This window comes from Lampetra fluviatilis, chromosome 8 (genome assembly GCF_964198595.1).
Source record: "Lampetra fluviatilis chromosome 8, kcLamFluv1.1, whole genome shotgun sequence".
Taxonomy (NCBI): Eukaryota; Metazoa; Chordata; class Hyperoartia; order Petromyzontiformes; family Petromyzontidae; genus Lampetra; species Lampetra fluviatilis.
The window spans coordinates 7,408,652-7,420,779 of record NC_136282.1 but is presented as its reverse complement, the minus strand read 5'-3'; the positions used below and the strand labels follow the sequence as shown (position 1 = coordinate 7,420,779).

The 12,128-nt window shown below is 45.8% G+C and overlaps 1 protein-coding gene across 22 annotated transcripts in view; it reads left to right on the top strand.

Moving 5' to 3' along the window:
* The window catches only part of MICAL3 (microtubule associated monooxygenase, calponin and LIM domain containing 3), a 137,370-nt gene that overhangs the window by 45,776 nt on the left and 79,466 nt on the right, over window positions 1-12,128 (top strand). For all 22 annotated transcript variants that reach the window (XR_013637094.1, XM_078858967.1, XM_078858983.1 and 19 more), the window contains exons 7-13: window positions 3,958-4,058; window positions 5,531-5,788; window positions 6,738-6,853; window positions 6,993-7,119; window positions 8,735-8,825; window positions 9,697-9,844; window positions 11,354-11,550. Coding sequence is in view for 21 of the 22 variants with exons in the window: in XM_078858967.1 (XP_078715093.1) it covers window positions 3,958-4,058; window positions 5,531-5,788; window positions 6,738-6,853; window positions 6,993-7,119; window positions 8,735-8,825; window positions 9,697-9,844; window positions 11,354-11,550 (1,038 nt within the window). In the remaining variant the exon portion in view is untranslated. The remainder of the gene's footprint in view (window positions 1-3,957; window positions 4,059-5,530; window positions 5,789-6,737; window positions 6,854-6,992; window positions 7,120-8,734; window positions 8,826-9,696; window positions 9,845-11,353; window positions 11,551-12,128) is intronic.

Here is a 12,128-nt window from a genome sequence, read left to right as displayed (position 1 = left end):
ACAGCAGGCAGCTTGGCCTGCATCTTGTGTTTTATTTTGGCTCCCTGGTTCGCGAATGTGCGTCGGAACACCTCGCCAATATCACTGGTCTGGAAATGTACATGGAAAGGGATTTGAGGGTTTGGCCTGTAAAGGTAATGACATTGTAATTTTATGAGATGCATTGTGGAGATTAAATATCGTTGTTAGAATACATAGCTTGGTGTCATGTAAAATGGGGGTGTATATTATTAATTAATTACGTATTGGAATTAGAGGGTTTCATTAACTGTGTTCTTTCATTAAGCTGGGATAATCTTTAATTATAATTTTTAAATAGTTTGTAAAAATGTAAGTAAATAAATCGTCGGAGTTTTATTTGTTGTTACGGAGAACTTTCCAAATCTCGGTTATTTTTGGTTGCATGCACATTATGAGAAATGCGATAATCCTTAGCTTCAGATGGGAAATAGAGTGGGTCTTGGAGTCTTGTGAATCCCTGCAGAGCTGAACAGTGACAGTGAAATAATGGATTTACTTTAATGTTTGCTGGCAGAAGTGGCGGAAAGCCACGGGAGGGAGGGTGAAGTTGCGGCTTTTGGAGAAGCTGGGTCTGCACACATCTTCACAATGACCCAAATTCCTAGATTGACATTTGGGCCCCTTGGAGACGACATGGCAGATTCTTGCCATAAACATCAGAGGGGCTTCTTAAAATCCAAACAGATCCCGTAATTCTTTCGGTTATTGCGAACTGCATGTATGCAGCATTTGGTTGACATTAACTCAAAACCACAAACGTCAGTGATTCTATATTGAGCCCATTCATTCTCGCCTTCTGCATTTCCGATTTATGCGTTCCATGTGTTAATGTGCGGTAGCGATGGAGCATTTTCCCTACGTTGTTGGCAGCGACGTATCCATCTTTGAGCTTTTTCTCCCCGGTGTACAGTTAGGTCGTGGTCTCTGAATTAAACATTGGCATAACATTTTGCGGTGGATCCATGCGAACTTTGTCCTCGCGCACGTGATATCTAAGCGATTCGTCATGCAATCCACTGGCCACATCTCGGCAACGAGAATTGGGCACCCGCGCACCGTTTACTCGGTGGTTGTTGATCGAGGTCTAGTTTCCTCACGTTGCTCTCTCCCCCTCTGTCTGCTTGACGCTGTGCGATGAGCTCGATTAATGACGCAGTGCTGACGGCCAATGGCGGCTGGCTTGTCGTCTGTCACTACCTCGCGCTTATTTTTAACGCTGGAAAGAGATGTTGAGCGGAATGTCCGTGACTTTCGGAATTCGCCAAGGGCTGAGCCCCACCAGCGATTGCCACTTTTTGATTGATTTGCCCGTTCTGGTAACCAAGTCTGATGTTCTGTGACAATGAGAATTATGGTCTTAACTTTTGGCGTTTCACTCTTTTGTATGTGATACAGCTCATGCTGAATAGGGTATGTGTGATAACCCTTTATTCCACTTGTGCATGTAACTACAACTATATTAAATCTTGACTTAAAGCTTTCGTGACTGCAGGAAATCATATTTTTTGGGTCTTTCGGTAAAGTCACGTAGATAGGTTCTTCCTGAAGATGAGCGCTTGTGTTGCGATCGAAACGTCGTAGTTTTTATCTTGATTTGAAGCTTTCGTGACTGCAGGAATCCATACTCTTTGGTTCTTTCGGTAAAGTCACGTAGGTAGAAATAAAATAAAATAAATCGCGACGTTTCGATTGCAACACAAGCAACCATCATCAGGTAAGAATGAATGATAAAACACAGACACGGAAACAACATAGGCAGACACACGTGCAGAGAGAGACAAAGAGGGAGCAGCGTGGAATTCCGGACCACAGTGGCCGGAGGAGAGACACTGGTTTAGAGTAAGAAATCAAACTTTAAGAAAGCACACGTCGTAAAATTAAGAAGTGTAATGCAATGCAACACAGAGGGTCTGTTAACACACAGTTAACGCATAACCTAGTTGATTAACGTTCTGCCAAAGATTGCAAAATTAGAAGTTAAGTGTGGAACATGTGTGTCTGCCTATGTTGTTTCCGTGTCTGTGTTTATCATTCATTCTTACCTGCTGATGGTTGCTTGTTGCAATCGAAACTTCGTATTCTATTATTATTCGATTTTATTTTCTACGTGACTTTACCGAAAGAACCAAAGAGTAATTCTTGCAGTCACGAAAGCTTCGAATCTAGTTTTTATATTAATACAGGGCCGGAGATGTTTTAATATTAATAAGCAAATGCCCGAGGTAATAAAGCTTTTTTGGTGGACGAAAAAATGTGGTAATGAAAAAGAACAACATTCCTTGCCTTGATTGAAATACGAGAGAACCTGTTTTGATCCAGACGCTATATATTTTATTCCTTTAAACAAGGTATGGGAGGGTATGCTCCTGTGCTGTGGACATTTTCACCACTTGAAACCGGTACAGTAGATTCATCATGCAGCTTGGCATAGATAATCTCATTTGTCCCAGACCAATAAAATTTGATTTCATTAAAGCCAGAGTATTTATGGGCAGCAGCCATAGCTGGGCAGATATCAACATTTATTTATGATGTATTCTGATTTTACTGCTGACCATTATTTAAGGTTGCTGAGGTCAGCATTTTTATGGTGATGCTGCTTACTTGCTTGGGCAATTCTTAATTTGTATTCCCCTTGCCTTATTTATACGCCCACACCGGCAGCCATTATTTATTTAATTAATAATGCAACTGCCACACAATACATTTTCGCGTAATGGAACCTCAACACAAACCGGCTGGCGAACATGTGGATTTAAGGGCGACTGCGTTGGTCCAGGCTGCCCCCAGGAGGTGTAGTACGGGGGAGGCGGTGGGTCGTGCTCGCAGCTCTTGGCTTGCTTCGACGTGGAACGAGGACACGTGGGGTCCCGCCTGTCCACTTTTGGCCCTGCAGAGTCAGCGGTGGTTGTTGCACAAATTGACTCCACATCTCTCGGGGGCGAGCTCACGCCGTGCCCGTGCGCACAGCTGTGGGAGTTGGCGAGCTAATTGACGAGATGTTGTATTTTTACTGGTAGGAACCTCCTGGTTACACCAGCCCACATGGGATTATTGTGTCCGTCCGTCGTGCATCCAAAAATGGGAGGGGTGGGGCTGGGTGGGGAGGGGCTGGGTGGGGAGGGGCTGGGTGGGGAGGGGCTGGGTGGGGAGGGGCTGGGTGGGGAGGGGAGGGTGGGGAGGGGCTGGGTGGGGCTGGGTGGGGGGTGGGAGGGGTGGGGCTGAGTTGGGAGGGGCTGATCACCCCGTGGTGCCCTTATAAAACTCAACGTTTAACCTACTCACACCGGCTTGTGCCCACCCTTACAGTCGGCCATATTTGCGGAATACACCACGCCTGGCCATTGACCGAGCAACCCAACGTTCCTACCAGCTCCCTCCGCAGGAATGTGTTTTAGGAGTGCACCATCGAGGTAGTCGGGTGTGGCTCCCGCGTGCGTGCAGTAGGAACTTGACTTGCGTCTGACGTTGGGAGTTGTGCCATTGCAGCGACGGCGTGTTTGAAGGTGTGTCGAGTAAACGTGTGACATCAACGAGGTTGTTTCAAATAAAAAATGCTGCGCTGCCTGTCAGATATGCTGGGCACCCGGGGGGGATGCAACTCTAAACAGGATGGCTCGTTTCTCCCACTTTGCATGCCACATGAGTCCTCTCAGTTGCTCAGCTTCCTTGCATGTTTTCTTTTTTTCCATCGAAAGATAAAAACGGTTGTTCTCAAAGCTGTGTCTACTAAAACTGTCAATCATAAAACAAGATCTATCCATTACTGGATGAAGGCCTCCAAAAGTCATCACCATCTCTCACTGTCTTGCAATGTCACAGATTTCAGTGGTTTTCATAATACTGAAAAACTAAAAATACATAATTTTTCAATTCTCGACTTTTAACTTTGTCTGACATCTATTTATTTGTATTTGCGTGATCTTGCCCTTCCAGGTATTGACTTGGAGAACATTGTGTACTATAAGGATGACACACACTACTTTGTCATGACGGCCAAGAAGCAGAGCCTCCTGGAGAAGGGAGTCATCTTACAGGTGGGGTCTCCTCCTCCTCCCTCTTGAAAGATTCCAGAAGCGGGTCTGTAAATTCATAATGAAGGTTTTTGGGTTAGATCGCGTTATTTATAAATGCGTCTGTTAAGTTATCATCCGAGGCCATTCCTTGCCAAAGTGTGAGGCTCTCCTTGTGCAAGGGATTCCATCATCGTTATCGTTTGTTTCGACTCCATTAGTAATGGAATTGCAACGGAGTATATCAAAGGCTGCCTGATGTCTTGCGCTCCACTGTGGAATGTAGGGCTCTCTGCGATGGGACGATTCTCGGTTGCAGGACATCGTCTCCTAACTAAACTATTTTAAAGCTTTTTTTTATTTTACCATGTACGGCCCACTGAGCTATATCGCTCTTTTTCAGAAGCGATCTAGCCACAAGTGATAGCTCAACGAAAGTGGCTTATGTGGAAATGTATAGCAGCCAAATACTCTAAAGGCATGTTTATTCTAAATGTGGAGGGAAAAACTGGAGGACCCGGAGAAAAACCCACGCGACCACGGGGAGAGAGAACATGCAAACTCCAGATATACAGGCGTCAGGGTCGGGCTCGAACCCACGACTTCCTGTATATCAAGCGGGGTAGTTTATATCTCGCCACCATGGCACCTCCAAAGGGCTGTGGCCCATGCCTTCTGCGCGGAAAGACAAAGCCCCAAAGCTCCCTGCTGGCTGAGATGCATATTGCTCTTGCTCTGCTGTGCTTGAGGCTTTCTCTAACCCAGGCATATAGGCGAAAGGTGTGGTGGACAAGACTGTTGTTTCATAAAATGTATGTGATTTATGTCGAGCGCTCCGAAGCCCGAAACCGCATAAACCAGCTGCTAATATCACTTACTTGCTGACCCGCCCATACTGGACACCCGTGAAAAAGAGCTTCATAGCTCATCGGATTCCTGCAGTGTAAATAAAGATTCTGATTCTATTCACAGTGAATTCTCCTGTTTGTGTTAATGCATATGGCACTGTTGGCAGATCTTATCATCCTTGGCTATCAGCAAAAATTATTGCAGATATCCACGCACTTACCCGCAGATAAATACATGCGTTAGCATCGATCGATCCACTGTTGGATGAAAACCTCCCAAGGCTGTGTGGATTTTTTATTTGACTTATCACTTCACCACTCTGGTTTGTGTAGATTTGTGCAGATCAGGAATGCATACATAGGAGCATAGAAGTACAGTACAACAAATTTATTTTGATGCACTCTCCTTTCCTATCCACAATGTAGCCATCCAATGCGCTATCCAGGCTCATACCTTGCTTAGCTTGCGAGATCCGATGGACCTGAGCGCAGAGCCTCCTGGATAAGGGAGATTTGGCCTTGGGCATGAATCAGACATTGTGTAAAAAAAACAAAATCCCAAGCTTGAGGACAGAGACGTCCAACAGAAGAGAAGCCGCCCGAGTCCCTGACGTGTGCCCTCTGGGTGTGTGTCTGCGTCCGCCGCAGGACTACCCCGACACGGAGATGCTGCTGTCCCGCGAGAACGTCGACCAGGAGGCGCTGCAGGAGTACGCGCGCGGCGCCGCCGACTTCTCTACCAACCACCAGCTGCCCTCGCTCGACTTTGCCATCAACCACTACGGGCAGCCCGATGTCGCCATGTTCGACTTCACGTGCATGTACGCGTCGGAGAACGCGGCCCTCGTGCGCGAGCGTCACGGCCACCGGCTGCTCGTCGCCCTCGTCGGTGACAGCCTGCTGGAGGTGAGACGCTCGGCGATGCGGCACATGGCGCGTCGTGGCACAGGACGGTTCCTCCTTAAGAAGATCATGATTATGATGATGTCGTTACGAGGTTATTTATAAACCCGCTTGGATAAGCCCCGTTATTCAATTCACACCAAGGGAACATCGCATGCAACAGATTTCATTTTTTACACATTGCAGGAATAAGCCAATTTAAGTGAAACATTTTTTGGTGGTGTTCATTCAGACGCTGTCTTTGCGACAGCCCTGTTCTTCACCTGAGGACGGCTGCTTGCGTTGTGGCCGAAACGTCGTGAGAATTGTATTTTATTATGTTTGATTTTTATTATTTTATTATTTCCCTTCTACGTGACTTTACCGAAAAAACCAAGAAGAAGATTAAGTGACATTGTTTTTTATTTGAGCAGCCATGTTGCGTCGGCCGAGACAATCAGCTTACTACATCAATATTACTTTGTGGGAAATCAAAAGTGGATGTGCAAATATTTGAATGGAATCACTGCTGTCAGAGGAATTCTCACCACCTGATGAAGATTATAAACGATTTGAGCGCTGCCCCACACATTTAATTGCAGTGCAGTACAATGTATTTATATGGCAGCTAAATGCGACTACATTTCAGATTGCTAAACAGACATAGTGGGCTAATTTATTTTACAGAGAGATGGAGGCAGTCAATCATAGGTAGAGGGAAAGGGAGGGTTTTGAGCCTGGACTTGGACAAGGGCAGGGAGTTGATGGATGACTGTGGAGGGGAAGGGAGTTCCAGAATGAGGGCACCGAAGTAGAGTGAGTAACCTCCCACACAGAGTGGTTGTGTTATACAAATTCTTCGTGAGTTTTCTGCATTTAGTGTGGATTTCACCACTGTGCTTGCTCTATATCCGATGATTGTGTTGCATGGCTGTAATTCAACCATGTCCCTCCTGTGTGGTTGTGCTGCCAGCCTTTCTGGCCGATGGGCACAGGCTGTGCCCGAGGGTTTCTTGCTGCATTCGATTCCGCCTGGATGATCCGAAGTTGGGCCCAAGGCACCCCACCACTGGAGGTTTTAGCTGAAAGGTACGAAGATGCCTCGAACTCCGTGTTCGCGCACGTTTTTTGTTTTCTCCCCATTCGTAACGATTTGGATGTACCTTGCCTGCACGTTGTAAATGTTACTGTTATTGTTGTTAAAAGGTGTCTGTTTATCCCCGTGCAGAGAAAGCATTTATCGACTCTTGCCTCAAACAACGCCTGAGAACATAAACAAGAACTTCAGCCAGTACAGTATCGATCCCACCACGCGCTACCCCAACGTCAACCTGAACTTCCTGCGAGCCAGCCAGGTAAACGCATTGCAATGTTCTACTTAACATGTGCGGCGCTTTAAACATTAAATATAGAACACTGGATGTGAAACCAGTCTACTGAATGTGTTTTCCTCTGTTAAGCGTTACACACGATGAGTCGCGTGGGAAATGCGTGTTAACACGCATTTATTTTTGTACACGGCGCATTGAATATATGTGTAATAACAGCCATAGAGGGTTCACGTGGGGATTGGCTTGCCGGTCCTGCTTGTAGCCAATAAGGGTTGAGATAGGGACCATGGCCCATGCGTCATCACGACAGGTCATCAGGAGTGATTGGCCTAGCCATTCGGGGCCCCAGCTAATGGGGAGCCGGATGAGGGGCGTGGTCCCGGGATTGACAGGGAACCATCGAGAATGGTCGAAGCTGTCCATGAACGATTGGCTGGGGGAACCACGTGACGAAGGTATTAAGAGCGAGTGAGAGAGAACGATCGGGAGCAGACTGAAACTGACAAGAGCAGGGTCACGCGCGGACGGGGGCTGGGGTTGCCACGTGCGCGGTGGGAACTTGGTGCGTGGTCTGTCCTCTCTCCGTTGTCTGCCAGCAACGGAGAGTGAGTGAGCAAAGTGTATTGTGGAGTGGAAATAAAAGGACCGATTCCGAAGCCGTCTCTGGAAGGATTATTACATATGTACAGTTGGCGTGATAAAGACTTGTTTAAACAGGTCCGATTTTCTAATTCAAAATCCGTGAAGTGCAATGCAATATTGGTGATCCTCGTAGCCCATGCGCAGTGTGGAATGCTCATTTAGAATGAACGAGCTTTGCTTTGGTTCCACATCCCATGAGCTGGTGGCACGTGACGTGGGCAGCGTGGACAATCGTTATGAGCCCAATACAAGCCACGTGTCGGGTTATCAAGCAGTTCCTGTTTCAAAGCCACAAGTGTTTTTCATCAATACCTCCCAAGTTGTGGCGCTCAATGTGTATACACTGTCGACTTCGTATGTTCTCGTTCACACTTTACATGTCTTTGTTTTGTACAGGATCTTGAGGTGCATATTGTATCCATATTGTATGTAAGCCCCGTCTATTACTGCATCATATATCATACCTCTAACCAAATCATCTGGAATGCAGCCCAATCTTTTCAGGCATCAGATGGTAAGAACGGTTGAGGCTAGATAGATCGTGGATGGGCTATCGCCGTGCATAACAGGCATTATAGGTTGTTGTGGGGCTGCATTGTTCTCTTGACAGAAGAGGACAATGCAGCCAATACATTTTTGTTCTGTGCTTCGATGCTCCCACTTCTATACATCTCACCTTCACCAACCTACATTAACCAAAGTGGTCAAAGTATCCCTACTACCCGCATGGTGCGAGGAAACCGTCATCCAATCGTGAATTGCTTCTGTTTGTGTTGGGTATTGATGCTTGTTAATGCAGCCTTGTTGAAGGGAATAAACCTCAAGTGTGATGGGATTGTGTTTTAGTAAAAAAAAAGTGCTTTAAATCACATTCCAGTTGTCAGAATATAATCCGTGGGGATTACCGTTCTGGGCAGGAAGTTTTGCTTTAAAAGGCCACACCGAGTGAAACAGAAGTGAGGGTTTGTGTTAAGAGACCGGTGGCTTCCTCCCCCAGGTGCGGCACCTGTACGACACGGGCGAGGCGCGGGAGACCGCTATGGACGTGGAAAGTGCGCTGGGGGCCGATTCTCGGCTCACGAGGCACGGTGAGCGAGCGGTCGAGCAAGACAACAGTTCCCTTCGGATGCTGCTGTTCTCCATTGTCAAGCAAGAGTTTTGTCGAACGCTCATTTAGAGTGAACGAGCGTTGCTTGTGTTCCACATCGCATGAGCTAGTAGTACGTGACGGAATATTGGGCCGTTCCCGTTTGAAAAATAAAAGTGTTTTCCATCAATACTAGCCAAAGTGTGGTGCTCGATGTGTGCATTTCCTCTGCCATGGGAAATCTATCGACTGAACTATATGCTCTGAACTGAATTTTTGAAGCAAGAATTATATTTCTTCGAATGTTGTGTCAAAGAAAATCAATTAAAACTCTGTAGAAGTGCCTCTACACTGGTTGCTAAGTTAGCAATCTGACTCACGGAGGTGGCTGTATCTCCGAGTGAAATATTTAATGAATGTCAAGCTTCAGCTACTAAGACACAATAGAATAGCTAAACTAAGGCACTACGATAAGGACGCCTTCTGGTCCAACACCGTTTGAGACGAGGCTCAAAAGAAAGCTGTCTCTGGTGTGGACCAATCAGTTTCAAAGACAATGCATATATTATCAGAGTGTTTTTTTTGCATTCTGACCACAAGCATTGTGGTTAATGCAGACATGATTCCTTGTAAAAGGGGTTTCAGTTTGGTGTTTTAACATCTTAACACCTGTTTTTGTTGCCCGAAAAAAGGGGAAACCCCTATTATCAGTACATTAATTGGCTGACCTGATAATATTAGGGGGGTGGAATTGCGTCCGTCACATCACCATTTAATAACTAAGAGCGTTTGACTCAATCGATGACTGCTTTAGTCAACAAGACCAAGAGTGACTGTATGGCCCGTTGGTCCGCGTTGATTGTTCCCTGCAGACTCGATCGTGCGTTCCAGCAAGCTGCTGAACTGGTGCCAGCGGCAGACCGAGGGCTACCGCAGCGTGCGTGTCGTCGACTTCACCGGCTCGTGGAAGAGCGGCCTGGCCCTCTGCGCCATCATCCACCGCTACCGGCCCGACCTCATGTGAGGCCTCGTCCGCACACTGCACCGATGAACATCGGTCAAATTTGATCGTATTTATACATATATATGTTGTCTATATATAATTAGTTTGTATGGTCATTCCAGTGATCATTTTATATAATGGATTTGAGAAACTGGTCGGTGTTTGCTTGGATGGGTGACAACCAGGGCTTGATAGGCATTGTAGGGTTGGGCTGTGGGACAGTGGGGAGATGGTATTCTAAGCATTATCTCTCTCGTATGGGTGGTGGGTTTTGTTCAAGTGCTCCCATTTCCCTCCCACATACCCAAAACTCATGAATATAAGTGTCTCAAAATTATGGATATGGAAAGTTAGTGATTTGTTATTTACATCATTAGACCTCCTTTGCCAGTACCAAAATATGATAATAGGATTTTTCCCCTTTTTTTCTGGCAACAAAACTGAAACCTTTTTACAAGAATTCATGTCTGCATTAACCACAATACTTGCAGTCAAAATGCAAACAAAAAACACACTCTGATAATATATGCATTGTCCTTGAAACTGATTGGTCAAAGACAATGCACTCGATAGTGCACTTGATGATAGTGCATTGACTTTGAGCTGTACTCCTTTTGGCATCATCTGGTCGAGCACCATTTAAGACTAGGCTCAAAAGAAAGCTGTCTCTGGTGTGGACCAATCAGTTTCAAGGACAATGCATATATTATCAGAGTGTGTTTTTTGTTTGCATTTTGACTGCAAATATTGTGCTTAATGCAGACATGAATCCTTGTAAAAAGGTTTCAGTTTTGTTGCCAGAAAAAAGGGGAAAAACCCTTATGATTTGTTATTTGTTACCCAGAATGCTCTCACCTCAGCATTGGTGATGTTGTGTACTAATCGTTTTATACAGCAGATGTGACTATTAAATACGAGAGTAAGATGAGGAATATGAAGATGAGGAATATGAAATCGATATATATTATTAAACACTGTCCATCGAGGTGGGTGGTTGGTTTAAGGCTCTGAGCACTGAGCCGCATCCTGTGAAATAGAGGTTTCTAATTCTGTCAGCTACGCCATTATGAAGCCAGTTTCTCATGTATATTGAGTTTGTTGGTCTCAGTCCTCTAATGATTTCATAAAAAAAATATGTGTTAAACTTAGGGTTTCCATTTCGATAAGAAATAAATTGATAAAAAGTAACTTAACCCAAAGTAACATGAAGACATCTTGGCAGCGGTTTTGTGATCTCTGATTCCACGAGGCATTCTCTAACGCACAGGTTGGTGCACTGCTCATGAGCATTCCAAATGAGTACGTTGACTCACGGCGCGAATTTGAGAACACGGTCGAAGTAAAGTTTTGGGGGAAAAGATCGAACAAACAAATATCATCCACGAATCGGGAAACGGGATTTAACGGGCATTGTATTTCATCCTTCGCAGTGACTTCGAGGGAAAAAAATGATTACTTAAGAAAAACCCTTGGCACAAACCGTGGAGTGGGCGTGTGAAGGCATCGCGTGCTCTGTTCGTCAGCAGTGACTTCGACTCCCTGGATGAGCGCAACGTCGCTGGGAACAACCAGCTGGCTTTCGACGTGGCGGAGCGCGAGTTCGGCATCTCCCCCATCATCACGGGGCAGGAGGTGGCGGGTGTGGCCGACCCTGACAAGCTCAGCATGGTCATGTACCTCTCGCAGTTCTACGAGATGTTCCGTGACACGCTACCTCCCGCTGGTGCGTGGTACAGTCCACTTCCATTTATTTTTCCAACGCATCCCTGTCTCAATATGGAGTGGCGCTCTCCCTCCTAAGTGTCCCTACAGCAGCATCTGTGTGTGCGTGTTAATACGCTTTTTTAATTCTTCTTTGAGCATATGGCCAGTTCTATATTTGAAGCTTTCGTGATTGCAAGGATCCATACTCTTTGGTTTTTTCGGTAAAGTCACGTAGAAAAAACAAATAAATTAAATCGTGACGTTTCGAAGGCAACACAAGCCTCCGTCTTCAGGTGTAATCGTCACAGCACGATAGCTGTATCAAGTAAGAGAAATTCCAAGAAAACAGTCCTTGTATATATACTGGTTGAGGGTGGGAGGAGCCAAGGTAGGCCCTGGATATTATTATTGTGAGGTTCGGTGCGGCTGAAGCATGCTGTTAGGAATGAGCCTTTGTTGTGTAGACTGGTTGAATATATACAAGGACCGTTTTTTTGGAATTTCTCTTACTTGATACAGCTATCGTGCTGTGACGGTTCCACCTGAAGACGGAAGCTTGTGTTGCCCCCGAAACGTCGTGATTTTTATTTTTTATTT